Source organism: Salmo trutta, chromosome 7, assembly GCF_901001165.1.
Source record: "Salmo trutta chromosome 7, fSalTru1.1, whole genome shotgun sequence".
Classification (NCBI taxonomy): Eukaryota; Metazoa; Chordata; class Actinopteri; order Salmoniformes; family Salmonidae; genus Salmo; species Salmo trutta.
The window spans coordinates 23114765-23141321 of record NC_042963.1 but is presented as its reverse complement, the minus strand read 5'-3'; the positions used below and the strand labels follow the sequence as shown (position 1 = coordinate 23141321).

At 41.7% G+C, this 26557-nt stretch overlaps 2 protein-coding genes across 4 annotated transcripts in view; both read left to right on the top strand.

The window, feature by feature from the left end:
• The window catches only part of ptpn9a (protein tyrosine phosphatase non-receptor type 9a), a 43450-nt gene extending 30298 nt beyond the window's left edge, over nucleotides 1-13152 (top strand). The window contains exons 4-13 of the mRNA XM_029758454.1: nucleotides 2680-2804; nucleotides 3393-3498; nucleotides 3642-3752; nucleotides 4422-4738; nucleotides 5139-5226; nucleotides 7566-7635; nucleotides 9094-9172; nucleotides 9367-9517; nucleotides 11299-11506; nucleotides 11863-13152. Of these exons, the coding sequence (XP_029614314.1) occupies nucleotides 2680-2804; nucleotides 3393-3498; nucleotides 3642-3752; nucleotides 4422-4738; nucleotides 5139-5226; nucleotides 7566-7635; nucleotides 9094-9172; nucleotides 9367-9517; nucleotides 11299-11506; nucleotides 11863-12053 (1446 nt within the window). The 3' untranslated portion in view covers nucleotides 12054-13152. The remainder of the gene's footprint in view (nucleotides 1-2679; nucleotides 2805-3392; nucleotides 3499-3641; nucleotides 3753-4421; nucleotides 4739-5138; nucleotides 5227-7565; nucleotides 7636-9093; nucleotides 9173-9366; nucleotides 9518-11298; nucleotides 11507-11862) is intronic.
• Nucleotides 13153-17816: 4664 nt separating this feature from the next.
• sin3aa (SIN3 transcription regulator family member Aa) overlaps nucleotides 17817-26557 on the top strand; it is a 30367-nt gene continuing 21626 nt past the window's right edge. For 2 of the 3 annotated variants that reach the window (XM_029758450.1, XM_029758449.1), the window contains exon 1: nucleotides 19077-19497. In XM_029758450.1, coding sequence (XP_029614310.1) covers nucleotides 19466-19497 — 32 coding nt within the window. In that variant the 5' untranslated portion in view covers nucleotides 19077-19465. Of the gene's footprint in view, nucleotides 17869-19076; nucleotides 19498-26557 lie in introns of those variants that run through there. The other variant, XM_029758453.1, reaches the window with a different exon arrangement.

Below are 26557 nucleotides of genomic sequence, written 5' to 3'. Positions count from 1 at the left end.
TGCATGGTCCGGTGCAAATTTTCTTCACAAAACAAACGGGCTCATTCTGTTCAGGACAACTCGGTGTATAACGCAATGTTATCTTGTAACTGTACATCAAACATGGAGATCATAAATGTTGAGGCTGTACAATTCTTTGGGACATGGACTCTACAAGATGGCGGAAGTGTTCCACAAGAATGCTGGCCCATGTTGACTCATGCTTCCCACAGTTGTGAAGTTGGCTGGATGTACTTTGAGTGGTAGACCATTCTTGATACTCACGGGAAACTGTTGAGAATGGAAAAACCCAGCAGCATTGCAGTTCTTGACACAAAACAGTGCACCTGGCACATACTACCATACTCTGTTCAAAGGCACTTAAATCTTTTGTCTTTCCATTTACATAAAAATCCTTCTTTAACCTGTATCCACCATTCATCTACACTGATTTTGAAGTGGATTTAACCAGTTACTTCAATAAGGGATCATAGCTTTCACCTGGTCAGTTGATGTCATGGAAAGAGCAGGTGTCCTTAATTTAATTTACACTCGGTGTATATTACATTAGTTTTATGATATGGAATTATTTATTTTATTTTCACCTTTATTTAACCAGGTAGGCAAGTTGAGAACAAGTTCTCATTTACAATTGCGACCTGGCCAAGATAAAGCAAAGCAGTTCGACAAACAACAACAGAGTTACACATGGAGTAAAACAAATATACAGTAAAAAAAGATGTCTATATACAATGTGAGCAAATGAGGTGAGATGGGAAGTAAAGGCAAAAAAAAGGCCATGGTGGCAAAGTAAATACAATATAGCAAGTAAAACACTGGAATGGTAGATTTGTAGTGGAAGAAAGTGCAAAGTAGAAATGATGGGGTGCAAAGGAGCTAAATAAATAAATACAGTGTGAGGTGCACATTTGGACTCATGGGTGTTTGGCTTGCTTGTATGACATCAATGCGGTATTATAATCCTCAACGTCTCATCTTTCAAAATACATTGAGTCCTTGTAAGTTACAGCATTTCCCTCACTCAAGCAATGAAACAATTTGCAAAAGCTGCCAAATTAGTGGGAGGATGGGGGCAACTTCTAATCGCGCGTGGTCGTTTAAGTCAGAACGGCTGTCAGTCAAAATCCTTACAGAGCTGTGAAACAGAGTCCCTGAGCTCTGACGTGTTACTGTACAGCCACTGGTTTCAATTTAGGCACTTATCAGTGTGCAAATTTGACATTTTCAACCCATATACAGGTACGAGTGTAAAAAGGCTGCTAGAAGTAGTAGTACTACTAGTAATAGAAATTGTATCTTGGCTTGGATGTTGAATTCAAAATGGGATTTTATGTAATTCAAAATTGTGGATGATAATGGTAAGCTGTGTAGAGTTTCAGCAAGAATGTTGTGGGGGAGGTGTAAGATATCAGCATGTTGGTAGTCTTTAGACTGTTGGAATGGGTTAATAATAACTCAATAGTTCAAATCGAGAAGTCAGGGTCCTTCCATGTAGTTTGTCTTGGAATGGGATCAAGTGTGGTAGTGAAGGGTCCCTCCCTTTCTCCCTGCCTGGAAATCTGAGTCAGTCAGCAGGGCTAGAGCTATGACAGCTGATTGTCACCGATCCCTCTTCTCTCCCCCCCCTCCCTTCCCATTGTCACGCCACTGCCAGTCTGCTGCATCAATTTGAGACAACCTCCTTCCTTACAGAAAGAACACTTCCACCACTTCAGCACTGGCCCTCTGTCTGTATCCTGTCAGGTATTTTTAGTCATAAGACTATTTTGCCCTCAAATAACAGGAGTGTCCAGGGCCTGTATTCATTAAGCGCCTCAGGAGTGCTGATCTAGGATCAGGTCTTCCACGTAATCTTATTCATTATAATCTAAAATGTCAAACATCTTATTCAGCCCTCCCACTCTAAGACGCTTTATGAATGTGGGCCCTGATAAAGGGGTAAATACATTTGTCAAAATAGTCACTCGATCCACTTTTTGGATGCTGGGGTGAGTGTAAATTGTTGTGGTTCAGACTAGACTATTCAGTTGAAATTCTGTCATTTTGAATAGGTTGCGCAAAGTGCAAGAACAATGTATTTTCATTGATACTCCAGTAACCTGAACTTGTTTTAATTGAATGGGACCCTTGTTATAACAATTTGTTTCCTCTTAAGTGCAATGTCCCATTCATACTGGTAGTTTCATACAAGTCACTCCTTCAGAGATGTGAGGCGGCACCCATTTTAAATCTGACTGTGAACCCAGGTGCTTCCACGTGGCCAAAGCTATCATTGCTTCTCATGGTCATGTCTACTCTGCCACCTTGTGGTCAACCTGAACCCAGACCCCATTTTAGATACTTGGACCTGCAAGCTGCTGCTCTGTCCCATGTATTTGATGATTGCATGTTGGATCCAGTGTGCAACTAGTCCTGTATGTACTTCTACTGTCAACTGTATGCACCTCTGTCAGAATACCACTTACAATTCCGGTGTATTTAGATCAACAGAAAAAAATTGAAGTTAATACTAAATGAAATTTGTGATGTGCTGCTTATTTTCTTCCTTTGCTCAACTAAGGTACTGTATAGACTCTTATTTGAATATGAGGATGTTGGCATCTGTGCCCCGCAGTGCAGCTAAGATGCACATCCTAATCGCTCCTTACTTTGACCCCTGTCTCTGTTCTGTTCTGCCAGAGTGTGCGAGACCCATCAGGCGCCTCCATAGCCTTGTACACGGCCAAGCTCCACCACCCCAACAAGACAGGCAACCATGTTGTCCTGCAAGCTCTTTTCTACCTCCTGGACCAGGCTGTGGAGAGGTGAGAACAGATGTGTGTGTATGTCATATAGCAGACACTTTTATCCAAAGACATTTTTTTACGTATCGGTGGTCCTGGGAATCTCACCCACTATCATGGTGTTCCAAGCGCCATGCTCTACCAACTAAGCTATGGAGGACCAGTATTAGCCTATTATCGATTCTGTTCAGTTATGTGGATGAGACTCCGGCTTAAATGACATGATCAATTTCCTTTCATAGAAAATCAAGACCATTGGGTAAAAAAAAAACAGACAAATTGGACCAAATATGAGACATGTTGGTGTTAATTATATGCAGCTATTAACATCTATGGCATTCATTATAGTACATTATGCATAGCACACGGAATTATGCATCTGCTTATAACGTATTACCAACATACAGTACCAGTCAAAAGTTTGGACACTTACTCAAGGTTTTTTCTTAATTTTTTTACTATTTTCTACATTGTAGAATAATAGTGAAGACATCAAAACTATGAAATGCTACATGATTCCATATGTGTTAAACAAATCAAAATATAGTTGATATTCTTCAAGTAGCCACCCTTTGCCTTGATGACAGCTTTGTACACTCTTTCCTCCAGCTTTGAAACTCAAAGAAATGGCCTGGTGTTCATTTACGACATGGCGGGCTCCAACTACACCAACTTTGAGCTGGACCTCAGCAAGAAGATCCTCAACCTACTCAAGGTTAGAAAGTACTGAGCCAGCATATTGTAGTAGTGTGTCAATATCTGTTCACCAGGCTAATATGTTGACAAAAAATGTATGTTTATGAAAAAGTGGCCAGGATTGCAAAACCGTTCCAAAATTGCAGCTCTGCTCTCCACCAGGGGGCGTTCCCTGCCAGGCTGAAGAAAGTGTTGATAGTGGGCGCCCCTGTCTGGTTCCGCGTGCCCTACAACCTGCTGAGCCTGCTGCTTAAGGAGAAACTCAGGGAGAGGGTGAGTGCAGTGGTATTATTCTCACTATGGGCAGAATCATATCTTCAGAAACAAGCATCAAGTCCAACTTTAACTATCAAGAATGTGTGACAGTGACTGATGTTCCAAACCGACTTCCTAAGTATATGTGGCTAATGCAGGAATCACAAAACCCTGGTGTTGCTAGCACCATGCAAGCTGTGCTGTCAGTTGCCATTTTAAAACAGTGGTTTTTCAGATGCAGCATGATGGAGATATGTTCTGGCATGGTGCACTATCATAGGCTTAGCCTCAGTGTAGAGCGAAGCATGGCCCCTGTGTTTCTAAAGACATTGCACCAGTAACCCCTTTCACTCCCTGCCCTAGTTTAGGAACATCTCCTAGTAAGGAGCAGATAAACACTCCTGGGACCTGGGGATGAGTCACATTTTCAATCTGATGTCTTGTCCCATGATGCATTGAATGGGAATGAAATCAACCTAATCCTCTATTGTACAGAATCCATTGAACATCCTGAAGGCTGAAACCTACAGCTTACAAATCAGGATGTCCTAAAAAGGATTCCAGACTTGTATTGACATGTGGTCCAGTTGTAATGACGTGAGTGTGTTTCGAAACAGAGCAAGGAAGTTATTTAATTGTGGTAGGTGAAGCCCTCACTCTCTCCTACATCCTTCCCCTCTCTCCCAGGTCCAGATGGTCAAAATGTCTGACCTCTGCCAGCACCTCCCACGGGACTGTCTCCCTGAGCACCTGGGGGGGCTGCTGCCCCTGGATGCCCACGGCTGGAACCAGCAGCTTCTGGCTGGGCAGAACGGCCGTGTGGACCCCGTGGATGAGCTGGTTGGCATCCCCCTGGAGGACTCGTCGGTCCACAACCCTGGGCCTGAGGCCATGCGTCTGCCTGAGCTCATGGCCCACCTGGGCAGGCTCCAGCGGTCAGGCATCCACCTGGAGTACGAGGAAATCCGCAAGGAGCAACCACCTGGGACATTCCATTGTGCCCTGTGAGTAGATGGATAGAAGCACTTATAAAGGTTTAGCTTTGGGTCAGTCTACATTTCCAGGCTTTTGAGCTGGACGGAGAGAAGCCTAGAGTTCCGGGCCCATATTCACAAAGCGTCTGAGTAGGAGCTGATCTAGGATCAGTCTCTCCTGACCGTGTAATCGTATTCTTTATGATATAAGACAAAACTGATCATATACTAGCACTCCTAGTCTGAATCTTTGTGAGGCGTTAGAAATGAGGAGACTGTAGGTTTATCAATTAAACTTCCAAGGAAAGAAGTAAAGTGTCAAACTGGGTGGCAAAACTTTGCACCAGTCCCTTGGAGTAGGAAGTTGATGTATTGTTTTATGATATTCATAAATCACCATTGGTTGATTTTTGTCTGTCAATCTCTCCAGTACTGCATATAACCAGGAGAGGAATCGCTATGGGGATGTCCTGTGTCTTGACCAAACAAGAGTTCACCTGAAAACCAGAAGAAATGAGGTGTGTACTTCTCAAAAGTTAAATGACAACGTCATCATGCAGTTAAAGTTTACAGAATCATAACACAAGAGATATAAGTACCACTTTCTAGGAACCACCTGTGCATAGTGCATACAGTGCCTTCACTAAGTATTCATACCCCTTGACTTATTCCACATTTTGTTACATCCTGAATTCAAAATTGATTAAATACATTTTTTTTTTAATTCCATCTTCACACAATACGAAAATGAAATACAGCTATCTCATTTACATAAGTATTCACACCCCTGAGCCAATTCACACCCCCACCAAGCCCCTTTGGTGGCAATTACAGATTTGAGTTGTCTTGGGTATGTCTGTATCGGCTTTGAACATCTGGATCTGGGTCTTCTCCCATTCTTCCTTGCAGATTTTCTCAAGCTCTGTTAAGTTAGATGGGGAGTGAACAGCAATCTTCAAGTCTTTCCACAGATTTTCAATGGGATTCAAGTCTGGGCTTTGGCTAGGCCACTCAAGGACTCACATTCTTGATCTGAAGCCATTCCAACGTTGCTTTGGCTGTATGCTTGGGGTCATTGTCCTGTTGGAACATAAATCTTCTCTCTAGTCAAAGGTTGTTTGCGCTCTGAAGTGAGTTTTCATTGAGGATTTGCCTGTGTTTGGCTCCATTCATTGTTCCCTCTTTCCTTACCAGTCTCCCAGCATCCCCATAGCATGGCGCTGCCACCACCATGCTTACAGTAGGGATGGTGTTTTACGGGTGATGAGCTGTGCCTGTTTTTCTCCAGACATGGCGCTTTGCATTCAGGCCAAAGTTCAGTTTATTGCATTAGACCACAATCTTTTGCCTTATGCTTTGAGTCATTCGTGTGATTTTTGCTAAATCCAGGTGTGCTGTCATGTCCCTGTTCCTCAGGAGTGGCTTCGGTCTGGCCACTCTTCCATAAAGCCCAGATTGGTGAAATGATGTAGAGCCTGTTCTCCTATCGCAGCCAAGAAACTGTAATTCTGTCAGTGGTCATTGAGTTCTTGGTCACCTCCCTGACCAAGGTTCTTCTTGCCCGGTTGCTCAGTTTGGTCAGACGGCCAGAGTCTGGCACAGTCTGGGTAGTGACGTATTCTTTTCAATTTCCAAATGATGGAGACCACTGTGCTCTTTGAAACGTTCAACAATCTAGAAATTGTTTTATACCCTTACCCGGATATATGCCTCATCACAATTCTATCTCAGAGATCTACGGACAGTTCCTTGGACTTCATGGTACATTTTCTGCACTATCAACTGTGGAACCTTATACACTGAGTGTACAAAACATTAGGAGCACCTACTCTTTCCATGACATGGACTGACCAGGTGAAAGCTATGATCCCTTATTGTCACCTGTTAAATCAACTTCAATCTGTGTAGATGAAGGGAAGGAGACCAGTTAAAGGATTTTTCAGCCTTGAGACATGGCTTGTGTATGTGTGCCATTCAGAGGGTGAATGGGTAAGACCAAAGATTTAAGTGCCTTTGAAAGGGGTATAGTAGTAGGTGCCAGGTGCACTGTTTTATGTCAAGAACTGCAACGCTGCTGGGTTTTTCCTGCTCAACAGTTTCCTGTGTGTAACAAAGGTCCACCACCCAAAGGACAGCCAGCCAACTTGACACAACTGTGGGACGCATTGGAGCCAACATGGCCCAGCATCCCTATGGAACGCTTTAGACACCTTGTGGAGTCCATGCCCGAAGGGGGTGCAACTCAATATTAGGAAGGTCTTCAGTGTATAAATCATGTCCAAACAATTGAATTGGCCACAGGTAAACTCCAATCATGTTGTAGCGCTAGCTCAAGGATGATCAAAGGGAATTGGAGTGTCATAGCAAGGGGATGTGAATACTTATGTAAATGAGATACTTCTGTATTTCATTTTCAATAATGTGCATTATGTAAATTAGATGTTTTATTTCATTTTCAATAAATGTGCAAAAATGTCTAAACATGTTTTCACTTTGAGATTTTTTTTTTTAATGAATTTTGAATTCATGCTGTAACACAACAAAATGTGGAATTAGTCAAAAGCTAGAAATACTTTCAGAAGGAATTGCCTTTCATCAAGCACAAAGTGCATTAGAAGACTTGCTGTAAGTATTCCTGTCTTTCTAAAGGCACCTATGCCTACGCATTACATGTGGTTCCCAGAACTTGAAATATTAATTTAAATGATTGATTAATCTTGAGCATGCTATTAAGACACAAATAACTGAGCTATATTTTCATGTTTGTATAATGTTATCTGAATTGCTACTGTACAGCTCTGTTATAAGACCCCTATTCTGTCGTTCGCTGTGACAAAGTCCTGTTTTTTCCCCACAGAGATCGGATTACATCAACGCCAGCTTCATGGACGGCTACAAACAGAAAAATGCGTACATCGGTACTCAAGGTACAAAGATGGCAGTCTATGATACCTGCTAGTTTCACCATCAGATACTTTTGCACTAATACATTTTTTCATGGGATATTTATTAATTTGTAAGAGGTTCCTTTGGTTCTCAAACTATTGGTATTTTGGTAACACGAAAGTTGGCAGGTAAAATGCATTGATGTGGTGGATGCGTTGTAAGACTTGTCATAAGCATTTATAACTCCCTGATGATTGACCAAATAATTGAGTCAGTTGAAAATGTGATACATAAAGACACATTTTAAATGCCCAGTGCAGTCAAGTGTTCACAAAGGGGTGCTGTAGGATTATTTAAGAAGAGGTAGGGTTTTAAGAAGATGGGCAGGGATTCTGTTGACACCATTGTGCCAGGACAGAGCACAAGCTGCCCTCCACTAGGTGTGGGAGGGCCAAGAGACCAGAGGTGGCAGAATGGAGTGCTCGGGTTGGGGTGTAGGGTTTGAGCATAGCCTGACGGTAGGGAGGGGCAGTTCCTCTTGCAGCTCCGTAGGCAAGAACCATGGTTTTGTCATGGTGCAAGCTTCAAATGGAAGCCAGTGGAGTGTGCGGAAGAGCGGGTGACATGAGAGAACTTGGGAAGGTTGAACACCAGCCGGGCTGCAGCGTTGTGGATAAGCTGCAAGGGTTTGAGTGGCTAGGTTTGGAGGAGAGGGAGACAGAAAAGGAAACAAGGTAGTTTGTGATCAGAGACCTGGAAGGGGGTTTCACTGAGATGAGTAGCGGCCTCTAGTCAAGCGTATTGCTTGCCTTGTGAGTGGGAGGGGACTGGGAAAGAGTGAGGTCAAAAGGAGGGGAAAGAGTTAGTTGGAAACAAAGTTATCAAAGGCAGACATTGGAAGGTTGAAGTTGCCAGAGAGGGAGGAAGGAGAATCTCCACTTAGGAGAAATGAGTAGCCCTGTGCCATGACCGCGATCAGCCCAGAACTCACTCTCTCGGACTACGAGAGAGAACATAGTCAGATGAAAAGAGAGCAGCGGTGTTCCATGTCTCCGTCAGGGCCAAAAAGTCAAGCGACTGAAGGGCAGCATTGGCTGAGATGAACTCTGCGTTCTTGATCGGCAGTTCCAAACGCTGCCATAAGCTTATTTTTTTTCGGTGATTACTTGCGAGCGGGACACAGTCAAACGGTATAAATGTAGGTCATTATTATTTCTACACAGTTTATTTGTTTTTTGTCCTTTTTAAAGTATATATTGAGTTCAGGAATTGGCGTAAGCAGCATGAGTCTATAGCCCCATCCTGCCTGGTGTCACGGTATAGGCTGGTGTTGTAATGATGTGGGGAATGTTGTCTTGGCACATGTTTGGTCCCTTAATGCCAATTGAGCAACGTTTCTATCCCCCTAAGGATTTAGGCCGTATGCTTGACACCCCTGCTTTATGATGTCTTTATTAAAAGTAGTTAATTCCCTTCATTCTACCCTCTGCTGTCCATAGGACCACTGGAGAAAACCTATGGGGATTTCTGGAGGATGGTCTGGGAGCAAAACGTGCTAGTCATTGTCATGACAACAAGGTAGTTCATCTTCTTACATATTTGTTTTACCCAGTGGGCATGATGTAGAGAATTGTTGTTAAATGAGTCATTGACAGTCGGAAATGACTGTTGTGAACCAGACCCAAATACTGTAGGTTACAATGGGGCACTTCCTAGAGGTTCTAGAAAGATCGTCAATACCTTCATGGAGATAATGGATCTGTGTATTGCAGGGCGGACGAGGGAGGTCGGAAGAAGTGTGGTCAGTACTGGCCTCTGGAGGAAGGCGGCCAGGAGGTGTACAGTCACATGGCTGTGGTCAACCAGAGGGTGGACAATCACTCCCACTACAACCAGACCACTCTGGAGCTGCACAACATGGAGGTACAGTAGCAAGCTACAGGTCTCAAGTGACCTCTGAGATTATCTAGCTATAGCACACACTACTCTCTTCTTAGACTGTTGGCTAATATCAAAACTTCCATCGAGTTTGAACGATTGCAAAACATTGGTGGTTGTTCACCCACTTTGAAGCTACAGTGAGGGGGGGAAAGTATTTGATCCCCTGCTGATTTTGTACGTTTGCCCACTGACAAAGAAATGATCAGTCTATAATTGTAATGGTAGGTTTATTTGAACATTGAGAGACAGAATAACAACAAAAGTCCAGAAAAATGCATGTCAAAAATGTTATAAATTGATTTGCATTTTAATGAGGGAAATAAGTATTTGACCCCTCTGCAAAACATGATTTAGTACTTGGTGGCAAAACCCTTGTTGGCAATCAGAGGTCAGATGTTTCTTGTAGTTGGCCACCAGGTTTGCAAACATCTCAGGAGGGATTTTGTCCCACTCCTCTTTGCAGATCTTCTCCAAGTCATCATTAAGGTTTCGAGGCTGACGTTTGGCAACTCGAACATTCAGCTCCCTCCACAGATTTTCTATGGGATTATGGTCTGGAGACTGGCTAGGCCACTCCGGGACCTTAATGTGCTTCTTCTTGAGCCACTCCTTTGTTGCCTTGGCTGTGTGTTTTGGGTCATTGTCATGCTGGAATACCCATCCACGACCCATTTTTCAATGCCCTGGCTGAGGGAAGGAGGTTCTCACCCAAGATTTGACGGTACATGGCCCCGTCCATCGTCCCTTTGATGCGGTGAAGTTGTCCTGTCTCCTTAGCAGAAAAACACCCCCAAAGCATAATGTTTCCACCTCCATGTTTGACGGTGGGGATGGTGTTCTTGGGGTCATAGGCAGCATTCCTCCTCCAAACATGGCGAGTTGAGTTGATGCCAAAGAGCTCCATTTTGGTCTCATCTGACCACAACACTTTCACCCAGTTGTCCTCTGAATCATTCAGATGTTTATTGGCAAACTTCAGACGGGCATGTATATGTGCTTTCTTGAGCAGGGGGACCTTGCAGGCGCTGCAGGATTTCAGTCCTTCACGGCGTAGTGTGTTACTAATTGTTTTCTTGGTGACTATGGTCCCAGCTGCCTTGAGATCATTGACAAGATCCTCCCGTGTAGTTCTGGGCTGATTCCTCACCGTTCTCATGATCATTGCAACTCCACGAGGTGAGATCTTGCATGGAGCCCCAGGCCGAGGGAGATTGACAGTTCTTTTGTGTTTCTTCCATTTGCGAATAATCACACCAACTGTTGTCACCTTCTCACCAAGCTGCTTGGCGATGGTCTTGTAGCCCATTCCAGCCTTGTGTAGGTCTACAATCTTGTCCCTGACATCCTTGGAGAGCTCTTTGGTCTTGGCCATGGTGGAGAGTTTGGAATCTGATTGATTGCTTCTGTGGACAGGTGTCTTTTATACAGGTAACAAGCTGAGATTAGGAGCACTCCCTTTAGGAGCACACAATTAATCTCAGCTCGTTACCTGTATAAAAGACACCTGGGAGCCAGAAATCTTTCTGATTGAGAGGGGGTCAAATACTTATTTCCCTCCATTAAAATGCAAATCAATTTACAACATTTTTGACATGCGTTTTTCTGGATTTTGTTATTCTGTCTCTCACTGTTCAAATAAACCTACCATTTAAAATTATAGACTGATCATTTCTTTGTCAGTGGGCAAACGTACAAAATCAGCAGGGGATCAAATAATTTTTTCCCTCACTACATCTCATGGGCTGTGTGTGTCTGTCTACCAGAATTGTGAGCAGAGGCAGGTGACCCACTTCCAGTACCTGAGCTGGCCCGACTACGGCGTCCCCACCTCGGCTGTGACGCTCATTGACTTTCTGGGGGCCGTCAAGAGGCAGCAGAGGCGGTCAGTGAAGGCCATGGAGCCTCAGTGGACGGGCCACCCCTTGGGACCCCCCATGGTGGTTCACTGCAGTGCTGGCATTGGCAGAACAGGTGAATTATTACTATTATTGTGACGACCACCACTCCTAGAGTCTGACACGCATAGACTAATTCTAGTCCTTCAGTCCCAAATAGACACATAAAACATGATATCATCGAACTTAATTATCTTCTTTCCTGCCAAAAATAAGCCCTGTGGTAAGATCGGTGTAAAGCACAGAATGACTTAGAATCTCTATGGACAGTCATAGGTGTCACCTCAATTTCTCTAATAGGGATTCTATTTCTAAGGCCATCACTTTGGCTATAATGTATGGAGGCCATAGTGAACTAATGTTATTCCTGCATTTTCCCCACAACATATTTGTTGATAATGATGTCTCCTGCCTTCCCTCTCCTCTCCCCAGGTACCTTCTGTGCCCTGGACATCTGTCTGTCCCAGCTGCAGGATGTGGGGACGCTCAACGTGTGTCAGACGGTGCGGCGGATGAGAACGCAGAGGGCCTTCACCATCCAGACCCCAGACCAGTACTACTTCTGCCACAACGCCATCCTGGAGCACGCTCAAAGACAGGGCTTGCTCTCAGCCAATCAGTGATGCCTGGTGGTCGCCTTGTAGTTCTCATAGCCAATCTGTGATGCCCTGGGTGTTGTCTTAGCCTATCAGTGACCCTTCTCGCAGCCAATCTGTGAATCCAGGGGACACTTTGTAGCCAATCAGCATGCCCACTTCTAGCGAATGCCATCACTTCTTCCCTTTTTAAGAGGCCTTTAAGACCAACTCATTCCTCCTTCTGACTCTGCCACTTCTTACAGAGCCACAGTTGTGATGAAAAATGTTAGATAGATAGTAAGACATAATAACATACAAGACACAGCAACCTGGCAACAAATGTTGTCAGTTTTGTGTCTGAGGAAGGTTTTGAATCATTATGTGGCCGTTATCTGTGTCTATACGAGTCTGTCGTTTAGTGTTGTGACATAGTGCACACATCATTTGCTTTGGTGTCTTGTGTGATCCAGATACTTAGCAGTAACCGATGACATGAACTTTGCGTTCAACATCCTTTTTAAGAACCTACCACATCTGTGACCAGTTCAGTGACCTTTGAGAAGGCCTTTTCTCTTGCTCTCTCCCTCTCTCTCCATCCTCTACCTGTGAAAGCAAAGAAGAATGGTATTGGAGAAGAAAGTAATAATAATATATTTTTTTCATGGTCTTTTGCCTCTTGATATTGTTGTTGTGACCTTAGCGATACAACTATACTTGGCATACAAGCGTTGAATCCCTCCTGGGACGACCGACCCCCCCCCCCCCCCCCCCCCACCAACTTCTCCTGGGCCATTGAATCGAATGGCTACATGTAAAAGATGCCCCTGAGATGCATGCGGACTTCTCATCTTACCCTACCCCCAATCCAAGCCTCAACCATTGAGAGTTAAAATGCATAGATGACCTTAAGTTCAACTTAAAGTAATACTACACATATTAATGTTTTTGTGAGTAGCTGATAAAGTTGCTATCTCAATGCATTTCCTGCAGATCGAATAATTAAGAGCTGGCCTCCTGACAACACATGAACCATCTGCCTTCATTCTGTTATTGTAAGTCATTCACATTGGCTGTTCAAACGTTCCTTGTGAAAATCTTGTAGTGATCGTGACATTAAATGTTTGGTCGCCGCTGCTTTCACTCAGTAGTTGTTCCGTTTGCTTCAGTTGTGTCATGTACGTCTGAGCCGCCTATGCTGCGATGGACCTAGTGTAGGAAGGCCATAACCCTGCTTCCGCTTTGAGACACCAGTCTTAGACCTCACCTCAGTAAAGTGCAATAGACTTTTATACACAGCCATGTTGAAGCACTTTGCTTTTAGAGATTACAGTTCTTGTGTTGGTAAAGTGCATTTAAGGTGAAATTACAATTATAGGAGATTGTAGACATGTGATATACAGTGCCTTCAGAAAGTATTCACACTTACTTACTTATTCCACATTTTGTTACAGCCTGAATTAAATAGATTTTTTTTCTCTCACCCATCTACACACAATACCTCATAATGACAAAGTGAATAGTTTTATTTTTTTTACATTTATTGAAAATTAAATGCAGAAATCTAATTTTACATGAGTATTCACACCCCTGAGTCAATACTTTGTAGAAGCATCTTTTGGGGGGGGGGGGGGGTGGGGTGTGTGTGTAAGCCTAAGAGCTTTGCACACCTGGATTTTACAATCTTGGTAAGCAACTCCAGTGTAGATGTTTTAGGTAATTGTCCTGCTGAAAGGTGAATTTGTCTACCAGTGTCTGTTGGAAAGCAGAGTGAACCAGGTTTTTCTCTAGGATTTTTCATCTGCTTATTCTTATTGTTTCTTTTTAGCTTAAACTCCCTAGTCCTTGCCAATGACAAGCATACCCATAACATGATGCAGCCACCACCATGATTGAAAATATGAAGTGGTACTCATTGATGTGTTGGATTTGCCCTAAACACAAAGTTTTGTATTCAGGAAAAAAGTACATTTCTTTGCCACATTACTTTAAGTGCCTTGTTGCAAACAAGGTGCATGTTTTGGAATTTGTGTGTCCTGTACGGGCTTCCTTTTCACTGTCATTTAGATTAGTATTGGAAAAGGGAAAGGGGGATACCTAGTCAGTTGTACAACTGAATGCATTCAACTGAAATGTGTCTTCATTGTGGAGTAACTACAATGTTGTTCCATCCTCCGTTCTTATATTACAACCATTAAATTCTGTTTTAACACCACCTTTGGCCTCATGGTCAAATCCCTGAGCATTTTCCTTCCTCTCCAGCAATTGAATTAGGAAGGACGCCTGTATCTTTGATTGGGTGTATTGATGCACCATCCAAAGCCTAATTAATAACTTCACCATGCTCAGAAGGATATTCAGGGTCTGCTTTTTACATGTTTTGCACATCTACCAATCAGTGCCCTTTGCAAAACATTGAAAAACCTGCCTGGTCTTTGTGCTTGAAATTCACTATTCAATTGAAGGACCTTACACTTTATCTGTATGTATGGGGTACTCGTTCAAAACTAATGTTAACCACTATTGAACACGGAATGATTCCATGCAACTTATTATGCGATTTGTAGCACATTTTTACTTCTGAACTTATTTTAGGCTTGCCACAACAAAGGGGTTAAATACTTATTGACTCAAGACATTTCAGCTTTAATGTTTTAATTTCTAAATGTTTTCACAACCCAAATTCCACTTTTACATTTGTGTGTAGATCAGTGACACAAATCTTAATTTAATCAGTTTTTTTTTTTTAGGCTGTAATGACAAAATGTGGAAAAAGGTAAAGGGGTGTAAACTCTCTGAAGGCACTGGGTACAATATAACTTGATTACTGTTGATTGAACTTTTGACCTTCAGAAAGTATTCAGACCCCTTAACTGTTTCCACATTTTGTTACAGCTTTATTCTGAAATGTATAAAAACAAAATTAAATCCTCAATCTACACACAATACCCCATTATGACAAGGCAAAAACAGGATTTTTAGACCACTTTTACAAATGTATAAAAAATGTAAAAAATACCTTATTTACATAAGTATTCAAACACTGCTTTGAGACTTGAAATTGAGCTCAGGTGCATCATATTTCCATTGATCATCCTTGATGTTTCTACAACTTGGTTGGACATGATTTGGAAAGGCACACACTTGTCTAAGGTCCCACAGTTGACAGTGCATGTCAGAGCAAAAACCAAGCCATGAGGTCAAAGGAATTGTCTGTAGAGCTCTGAGACAGGATTGTGTCGAGGCACAGATCTAGGGAAGGGTACCAAAACATTTCTGCAGCATTGAAGTTCCCCAAGAACATAGTGGCCTCATCATTCTTAAATGGAAGAAGTTTGGAACCACGAAGACTCTTCCTAGAGCTGGCTGCCCGGCCAAACTGAGCAATCCAGGGAGAAGGGCCTTGGTCAGGAGGTGACCAAGAACCTTATGGTCACTGACAAGAGCTCCAGTGTTCTTCTGTGGAGATGGGAGAACATTCCATCTCTGCAGAACTTTACCAAGCAGGCCTTTATGGTAGTGGGCAGATGGAAGCCACTCCTCAGTAAAAGGAGACTAGTCAGGATCAAGGGAAAGATGAATGGAGCAAAGTACAAAAGATCCTTGATGAAAACCTGCTCCAGAGTGTTCGGGACCTCAGACTGGGGCTAAGGTTTACCTTCCAACAGGACAAAGACCCCAAGACAATGCAGGAGTGGCTTCGGGACACTCAATGTCCTTGAGTGGCCTAGAAAGAGCCTGGACTTGACCTGATCGAAAATCTCTGGAGAGACCTGGAAATAGCTGTGCAGCGACACGCCTCATCCAACCTGACAGAGCTTGAGAGGATCTGCAGAAAATAATGGTAGAAACTCCCCAAATACAGGTGTGTCAATCTTGTAGTGTCATACCCAAGAAGACTGCTGTAATCGCTGCCAATGGTGCTTTAACAAAGTATTGAGTAAAGGGTCTGAGAACTGAAGTAAATGTGATTTTACTTTCTGATAAATTAGCAAAAATGGCTAAACCTGTTTTTGCTTTGTCACTATGGTGTTTAAATCACCCCCCCATCTAATCAAATTTAGAATAAGGCTGTAACATAATGTGGAAAAAGTGAAGGGGTCTGAATACTTTCCGAATATAATCCATCTGTACCTGACATCTTGTCATGATTACACGTAGAATATTACCGTTCCCATTGCTGTACAGTGCCTGTGCATCATTACATGATATCTTATAGTTGGATGAAATGTGTTCTTTGCAACTGAATTCATATTGAATTTGCTTGAAGTGGAGCCTCATTTTAGTCCGCCATCCTCGTGCACTCTTAATCATTTTAGATTTATTACTTTCAATGACGGTCACAAAGTGTGACCAATATTATTTTTCTATTGTATTCAACTTTTTCTTACAAGTATTCAGACTTTAAAAGTATCTACTTTAAATTATATTCTCAGTTGTAACATTACTTGTTATTAGTATGATTGAGGACAACTGAATCAAACTATGCTGTATGAAAAGCCAACATTTGTCTACACATGTGCATTTGAAATGGTTCTTTCTTATTACCCTTTTTTTTTGTCTTTTTTTTTTTTTTTGTCAAGTATTATATTTTCCAATCGAAGGCGATTGGGATATGTCCAATAACCTTTCAAAGACAAACAGTGTATTCAGCATATTAAATGGTGATTCCCAATTGATTGTGTGCTTTTGTCATATTTTAATCTGGTTTGTCTAGACTAATCATATTTCTGAAATCTAAGCTTGAAGAAAATTATTAATTTGGCTTTAATAATTTTTTTGTGACTTGATTACATTTCTTAGCATCTATAAAAGGCTCTAGTCTTGGCTCCAGGATTGTTTTGCAGCTTTCTGAGGTGGCCAAAAGCTCCATAAATTCCAGAAGGGGGAGCTAAGATCTTTTCAACTCCAATTTAGTATTCCATCTCCCCTGTGATAATCGTTACTTGCTCTTGCTAAAACTGAGTTATCTGCTGTTGACTTTTTTTAGTTTGTGTCCAATAGTAGTGGTTTGGACATCAATGATAGGATGCCCTAATATTATCACCACAGGGAAGTTGTCGTCCCTAATGAGCCTTCATACTATCCTTACATCTTACTTCAATTTTAGTATTGTTGGACAAATGTGAATACATTTGCATTTACTGCACAGACTCAACTCACAGGTTTTGTTTTTTGCTCCAACCCAGCAGTAGCCTATGGCCAAGTGTCACTTCTCAGTAGTCTGCATGCATTTAAGATATCAAAGATATCCCAGAAGTTAAAGTAGCAGAGGCTTTTCTTTTTCTTTAAGTGTCATGCCTCATCTTGACTCCATGGTTACAATTTAGGCTTGCTTGAATCAAGATGCTCTTAATTTGGAGGAAACCTGGTGGCATCCACCTGAAAGTGAAGGGAGGGTAGCCTAATCGAGAATCGATATTTATTATTACATTATGTACCATTTTTAATTATATTGTATAAGATGCATTAAAGACATTTCTGCTCACTTTAGCTGCTCCCAAAGGCTATTATTTAATAAAGATTGGTAACATTGCAACCGTCAAGGTCTTCCTCTTTTGCTGTTTACTTTGTCACCAGGTGACAGTTTTCTGCCATAGCTTATGAATCTGACAATAACATATCTACAATTTAAAACAATATGACTCAAAGTTCATACCAAATCCTTATTTGTTTGAAACTATTACATTTCTTAGACTAGACCAGCATAAAAAAGTAGGCCTATAGGTAAGTTTGGCGGGTAATATTTAAACTTAAATGACGTAAGAAGAAGTGTACGCCAATGCAAGAGGGGAGGGAGGGGGGCGTTTCCAACTATTTTGTTACAAACACGAATCCGGAGTGAGAAGATCATTTTTCCTAGGTATGTAACAGCTGGTAAAGCAAACATAAATGTTGCTGCTTTCATATTTCGTACCATATGACATTCATAAGGATTAGGAAGGTTAAGGGTATATAGGCTATGAATCTTGTTCTTGCAAATGTATTGGTGTTTACGCGATAATGTCAAAGGAACGGCCAAAATAAGGACATGGTTGCAAGCCACATTTCCCCCAAGCATGCGTTTCTGTTGCTGAATGAGCACAAATTAAATGTAAATGAGGTTATATAGATGTAAATGAGGTTATATATTTACACTACCCGATAAGTAAAAATACTATGTAGTATCTTGCAGACCTCGATGTATAGGCTACAGTTTGCAAATGGATCGGCAGGGGGAGGGAGTTATTGTGGTGAATAGGACATTTTACTTCGAGTATCACAGTAAACAAAGAATTGAATCAAGACGCTCAAACGGAGGCATTTCCTTTACATTTACAACTGCTTTTGACACGGAATTGCCTATAACTTCAATTGTAATGACGCTTACAAAATGTTTCATAGTTCCTATTTGACTTTGGCATTGAATGTTGAGGGCAACTGACTTGCATGTTTCAAACGAAATCTGCTATTGATATCTGAAATTATCTACATTGTTGTAGTCTTGTATATCATGTTTCAACCATTGTCCTCGCTGCGAGTGCCAAATCTACGCACAACAAAGCTGCTGCAACCGGGGAAATAATATAGTTTGCTATGTTTCCCGTATTGCTTTAGAACGCAGCATTTCACAATCGTTCCTGTTCATTTTCGGTAGAAAAGTAATAGGGGCCATATCGAACCAGCCAGCGCAGCCTATAGCATTTGGGATTTTGCAGGGCTAATGTGACGCTCCAGTTACAATCTGCTAGCTATATCGAGGGAGACCGAGACTAGTCTGCCATCAATCCTATAAAACTTGAAGAAATCCTTGCTCTGTCCTAGCTGGTTAGCTTAATGTTGGCTACATGCTTAAAATGTTTCCGCTCTAGCAATAACCATATGGATTTTTATGTGTTTGACAACATTATAGATCTGGTGCCTACGTCGGTCGAAATTGTTAGCTGTGCTTCTATTTCTGAGTCTGAATAAGTCACATAGGCGAATCCATTTGAGGCGCCTGTTTGACTGTATTCAGCAGAAGCATGCCAAAACCCAATTCAGAACGAATTAAAATGTGCGTACTGGTCAATGTCTAGTAATCTGTACACGGGCACGGTTGTCATACAATCGCTGCTGTAACTCCTCGGGTGGAGGAGGGAGGAATCCCTGGCTGTGTTTCAGCTCCGCCTCCGGTGGGCGATGGTTTATTTTGGAAGTTCCACCACAGTTTCTAAACCCAGAGGCGCAACATCGCGAGACTTCTGAGTACGCTTGCGAAACAGGCCACGGTTTGAGAAGTGAAATATTATTCCAAAGTTTAATTTTATCGAAATCTAAAGGCACTACCTAGATTTGAGCCAATATATTAATGAATATCAGGCCAATGTCTAGTTGAATTTGTTATTACTCCGACCTCGTAAAAGTGCCAAACTGACACGTTTTCATTTGTCAAAAACAACTTTGTCGGAGTGCCTTTGACAGCCTGCATATGCGCAGTGATGCGCGAGACAACTCGGTTTCCCTCCAGCAGGTAACGTTGTTTCGCCCACAAAACAAGGAGTTTTTGTATGGAGGTCAATGAGTGTTAAATTTGGTCAACAATTATAATTTTTTTCTACGTGAGGTTTATTTGATCGAATAGAAGTTTTGTAATGCTTCAGTTGTTACGAGTGTACTGATAAGTAGTATAAATGACATGCCGGCAACTTTGAGAAAAATCACATTATTGTAGTTGTCTCGAGATGACTATGCATATTCATGAAGGTGGCGAAGGATATCATTGCACTACTAAACGCGCATCCAAGTTCGGTTTAGAGATCCACCGGCGTCATCGGCATATGATTTGCTGGACGCATCTGACTTGGATTGAAATAGGGGCCGGTACTCATGTTGAGTGCCAGTAGGTTGACATTTAGGTGCAGGAGCGTCACAATACTTTTGAGCTAATATTCTATAAGAGGAACAAGAGCTCAAGCAGTAGAACATTTTAGGTGCCGGTGTTGGGCCGAAAAGCACCCCCCTGTCAGAAAATTAAGTAAATTGGGGGGTGATTTCGGCAAGGCCATTTTCTTGCCTGCTTAAATCGTTGTCGTCGTCCCCCCTTCTAATTTCCTTAATTTTGTGGCTGGAGTCAAATACTTCCCGTGGCACACACTACTGGTCAACATGAGCTACCAAAATGATTCTGAAGTGTGCCAGGCCTTGCAGTCCCAGGATAGAAAAGGGGAAGAATTTCGTCAGGCAAGAAAATGGCCTTGCCGAAATCCCCCCCCCCCCCTAATTTTTTTTACATTTTGTGGCTAGTCAAATACTTTCTGTGGCACACATCAGAGTCAAATGCTTTCTATAGCACAAACTTCACACAAGGATAGGCAACCAAAATTCATTATTAATGTATGTGTGTTATATTAAACATAGGAGGGAGTAAAATGTAGGCAAGCAATAAACATTACAGAACAACTACTAGTCGAATAAGACATGGGAGAGATGACGAATTTTGGCAGAGATTTATTTAGACTAATACATTTGAAACAAATAGCCAAACCCGAAAACTGCAGACATTACTAGTGCCTCCCCCACGATCAAACCGACATAAAAAAAATACATTGAAACGCAGCCTAACGTGATCAGAATTGTTAACTAGCAAGCAAGTCACAGCAATGAAGAATTGTGTGTGTGCGCGTTTATGCGAAGAATGGGAGAATTCTGGCAGGGGGGAGCTTTTCGGCACAACACCGGTACTCCGCTCTGATGAGCTCCTGCCCGTCAAGCACTGCTTCTGACTGGTCTTGGAACAGTAACAATGGGTACTCTCTCCCCGCTTGGTTTGATGGGATATGTAGTGATTTCTGCCAACATAGCCAGATATGTACACAGTCTTGTACCCTTAACCTTTTTTAAACTGACGATCGTATTTGTTGATTAAATCGGACATAATTAGTATAATGTGTAATGCTAGAATTAAGATAATTGACAGAAAACTCTACAGATGGCTAAATTACTTCCCCCGACATGAAGGGTCCGTGGAGATCCTCCTCACCACTCTGAAAGAGGCTATACAGACATGCCTGGTGACCAAATTCATGATGTTTTCCGTGCAGCGAGAGTTGAGTGTAGACTAACGGATTCGGTTCAGTCAGTCGTCCTGATGAGGAATAACTTGTAATATTGGTACCATCTGGATGTCACGTGATAGTCTTCACTACTCAATGGGGATGTACAATATTACGTTTCAAATTCTCGCAGAAGTTTCTAGCCACAATATCCAATTTAGCTAGAAACTTCAGCGAGAATTTGAAACATAATATTGTACATCCCCATTGAGCAGTGAAGACTATCACGAGATCCAGATGGTATCAATATTACAGGTTATTTCTCATGTAGGCTGCTATCCTAATACAAAATAAAATCAAGTGGGATGGAACAAATTGGAGATTGTGACCACCAATGTTCCCTTTAAATGTTGGGGGCCCTGAGCAAATTGTTGGTCTTGTGAGCAGAAACTTGAACATTGTAAGAATTTTGTGCAACTTCCGGTGTGCGTTTATAGTGAACACCCTTATAATTTTAGACCGTAGCCAATATGCTATTGTGGTTATTTGAGCATAATGTAGGCCTACCAACAAAACATTTTTACATGGAAATAGCTTTTGATTTCTATGATATAGCCTACAGTAGCCAATGTGGTGTTCAATGCAGGCCTACATTACATGAGACTTTTAAAAATGTTTTTATGTTATATGAAAGGGCTTGCCATGAATTCATGAATTTTGACTTGGTCTGTAATGCCATGGGCCAAATAGGTAACTGTAAATTGTATTGTTGTATGATGCAAGAAACCACTAACAATATACAATTAATTATTATTACCATACAAACAATTAGACAATGTAGGCTACCCCTCTGTTTATTGGCTTATTTGTAAAGTCAAGCCTGTCACAAAATGCAAGACTGTCCCTCTTTTATTTTATTTAACCTTTTATTTAACTAGGCAAGTCAGTTAAGAACAAATTCTTATTTACAATGACGGCCTAGGAACAGCGGGTTAACTGCCTTGTTCGGGGGAAGAACGAAGATTTTTACCTTGTCAGCTCCGGGATTCGATCTACCTGCTGCCCCTTTTAATTAAGACATACGCTTTTTACCTGACTGGCTTTTCAAAGACAACTTGAAATGTAGCCTACACGTTTTGTGCTCTTGTAGGAAGCAATAACTCCCCATTATTGACCTATACTTGTCTATAACTGGGCGAATAACTCGCTAACTAGAAAAGAATATGAACAAATGTGCACACGCTCTGAACTGATCTAAAAAAGTGCATTCACTCGCGGGTGATTGAAAGACCGCTCAAGGGCTAACCCTGCCAATAAAATTGTACTCCGTTGCGCTCTGGCTCTGCTACGACAAAATCACAGACTCAATCTTGCAAAGTTAGATTTGTTTTCTTTAATTGAAAAGGGGATGATATAATGTTGATTTGATCACAGAAAAAAGCTTTATCTATATAGTGAAAACTAATGGGGTGAACTCAGTGAAATGTAATCTCGTCTCTGCTCAGCATTTCTTCTTCGTGGCAGTCCCGGTGGTGGTGCACAGTTAAGGGAACATTGGTGATCAATACTGCAAATTATTTATCCCATGTTCATCTACATAACATCACTGACTTTTACAAGTTTTAACTAGCGCCATGCTGTTGCCAGCTAGCCAGCATAAACTACGTTAGCTGGGAAGGGCTTATTGGACAACTGACTGAACCGAATACATTCCTCTGCACATTCTACTCTCAGCTACAAGTCATCCATTTGGGCATCCTGCGTGTACGTATAGCCTCTCCCCAGCAAAAACTTCACCTTTTTCAAATGCAATTTTCTTGTCAGCTTGTTTGTAATTTACAAACTACCAACATTTTAAGAAAAGTACAACATGTGAAGATTACTTTTCAACATTGCCTGCTCCCAAGTGTTCTCACTACTTAGAAAAATGTAATATTGTAGGGCTTCCCAGATGCCCATTTTCATGATGGTGCTAACGTTAGCCACTTGAGTGGGAGCTACCAACCAGAACATAGAATAGCCAAGACCAACAACACACTATAAAGCTACAGTTGACGTCGGAAGTTTACATACACCTAAGCCAAATACATTTAAACTCAGTTTTTCACAATTCCTGACATTTAATCCAAGCAAAAATGCCCTGTCTTAGATCAGTTAGGATCACCACGTTATTTTAAGAATGTGAAGTGTCAGAATAATAGTAGAGTGATTTATTTCAGCTTTTATTTCTTTCATCACATTCCCAGTGGGTCAGAAGTTTACATACACTCAATTAGTATTTGGTAGTATTGTCTTTAAAATTGTTTAACTTGGGTCAAATGTTTTCGGTAGCCTTCCACATTCCTCCTGACAGAGCTAGTGTAACTGAGTCAGGTTTTTAGGATCCATGCTCGCACACACTTTTTTCAGTTCTGCCCACAAATATTGTATGGGATTGAGGTCAGGGCTTTGTGATGGCCACTCCAATACCTTGACTTTGTTGTCCTTAAGCCATTTTGCCACAACTTTGGAAGTATGCTTGGGGTCATTGTCCATTTGGAAGACCCATTTGCAACCAAGCTTTAACTTCCTGACTGATGTCTTGATGTTGCTTCAGTATATCCACATAATTTTCCTGCCTCTTGATGCCATCTATTTTGTGAAGTGCACCACTCCCTCCTGCAGCAAAGCAGCCCCACAACATGATGATGCCACCCCCGTGCTTCACGGTTGGGATACTGTTCTTCGGCTTGCAAGCCTCCCCCTTTTCCCCCCAAACATAACGATAGTCATTATGGCCAAACAGTTCTATTTATGTTTCATCAGACCAGAGGATATTTCTCCAAAAAGTACGATCTTTGTCCCATGTGCAATTGCAAACCATAGTCTTGCTTTTTTATGGCGGTTTTAGAGCAATGGCTTCTTCCTTGCTGGGCGGCCATTCAGATTATGTTGATATAGGACTCGTTTTACTGTGGATATTACACTGTGTGCACAATTATTAGGCAAGTTGTATGTTTGAGGAATAATTGTATTATTGTACAACTACAGCGCTCTCGGTCAATCCAAAATGTTAATAAACCTCAAACCTGAATATTTAAGAAAGTAAAAGTGAGGTTTTGGCTTTCTTTGGAGAATATCTATGTGTGTACAATTATTCGGCAACTATTAGTGTGCAGAATTATTATGCAACTAAATTAAAAACGAAAAGTTCCCCATCTCACTTGTTTATTTTCATCTGTTAAAAGGGAGAATAATAAACAAACAAATCAAAATGTATAAATAAACATTTCTGACATTTCAACAAAAAAAAATCTGACCAATATAGCCACCCTTCTTTTCAATAACAGTCATAAGCCTTCCATCCATGGAGTCTGTCAGTTTTTTGATCTGTTGATGATCAACTTTTTGTGCAGCAGCAACCACAGCCTCCCAGACACTGGTCAGAGAGGTGTACTGTTTTCCTTCACCGTAAATCCTCCGTTTAACAAGGGACCACAAGTTCTCAATAGGGTTTAGGTCAGGTGAGGAAGGGGGCCATGTCATTATTCTTTCATCTTTAAGGCCTTTACTGGCTAGCCACGCAGTGGAGTACTTCGATGCATGCGATGGAGCATTGTCCTGCATAAAAATCATGGTCTTCTTGAAAGATGCAGACTTTTTCCTCTACCACTGCTTGAAGAAAGTGTCTTCTAAAAACTGGCAGTAGGTTTGGGAGTTGAGTTTGAGTCCATCTTCAACCCGAAAAGGTCCAACTAGCTCATCTTTAATAATACCACCCCATACCAGTACCCCACCTCCACCTTGCTGGCATCTGAGTCGAAGTGGAGCTCCGTGCCCGTTACTGATCCAGCCACGGGCCCATCCATCTGGTCCGTCAAGAGTCACTCATCTCATCAGTCCATAAAACCTTTGAAAAATCTGTCTTCAGATATTTCTTGGCCCAGTCTTGACGTTTCAACTTATGTGTCTTGTTCAGTGGTGGTCGGGTTTCAGCCTACCTTACCTTGGCCATGTCTCTGAGCACTCTACACCTTGTACTTCTGGGCACTCCAGGTAAATTGCAGTTCTGGGATATGACAGCACTGGAGGATAATGGGTTTCTGGTAGCTTCACATTTGATTCTTCTCAAATCTTTGGCAGTTAATTTGTGTCTTTTTCTCAACACGGTTCTTGCAACCCTGTTGACTATTTGCAACAAAATGTTTGATGGTTCTGTGATCACGCCCCAATATCTTAGCAATTTCAAGAGTGCTGCATTCCTCTGAAATACTTTTTACAATTTTTGACTTTTCAGAGTCAATTAAATCTCTTTTTTGGCCCATTTTGCCTGAGGAAAAGAAGCTGCCTAATAATTATACACACCTTGATATAGGGTGTTGATCTCCTTAGGCCACACCCTCCCTCATTACACAAATACACATCACCTGATATACACTGAACAGTTATACTGACTAGAGTGTCGTCCCCCCTGTCTGGTGTAGCCTGATACACTGAACAGTTATACTGACTAGAGTGTCTTAAATCCAATAAGCATTCCAGTTTATACAGCTTGGAGTTGGGAAATATGCATAATAATGATGATATGGTCAAAATACTGACTTGCCTAATAATTGTGCACACAGTGTAGAGGTCGACAGATTAATCGGAATGGCAGATTAATTAGGGCCGTTTTCATAACAATCGGTAATTGCCATTTTTGGACGCCGATTACATTGCACTCCACGAGGAGACTGCGTGGCAGGCTGACTACCTGTTATGCGAGTGCCGCAAGGAGCCACGGCAAGGTGCTAGCTAGCATTAAACTCATCTTATAAAAAACAATCAATCTTAACAATCACTAGTTAACTAAACATGGCTGATGATATTACTAGTTTATCTAGCTTGTCCTGCATTGCATATAATCGATGCGGTGCCTGTTAATTTATCATTGAATCACAGCCTATTTCGCCAAACGGGTGATTTAACAAGCGCATTCGCGAAAAAAGCACTGTCGTTTCTACCAATGTGTACCTAACCATAAACATCAATGCCTTTTCTTAAAATCAATACACAAGTATATATTTTTAAACCTGCATATTTAGTTAATATTGCCTGCTAACATGAATTTATTTTAACTAGGGAAATTGTGTCACTTCTCTTGCGTTCTGTGCAAGCAGAGTCAGGGTATATGCAGCAGTTTTGGCCGCCTGGCTCGTTGCGAACTGTGTGAAGACCATTTCTTCCTAACAAAGACAGTAATTAATTTGGCAGAATTTTACGTAATTATGACATAACATTGAAGGTTGTGCAATGTAACAGCAATATTTAGACTTAGGGATGCCACCCGTTCGATAAAATACGTAATGGTTCCGTATTTCACTGAAAGAATAAACATTTTGTTTTTTCGAAATTATAGTTTCCGGATTTGACAATGATTTGACCTAAGGCTCGTATTTCTGTGTTATTATAATTAAGTCTATGATTTGATAGAGCAGTCTCACTGAGCGGTGGTAGGCAGCAGCAGGCATGTAAGCGTTCATTCAAACAGCACTTTCCTGCATTTGCCAGCAGCTCTTC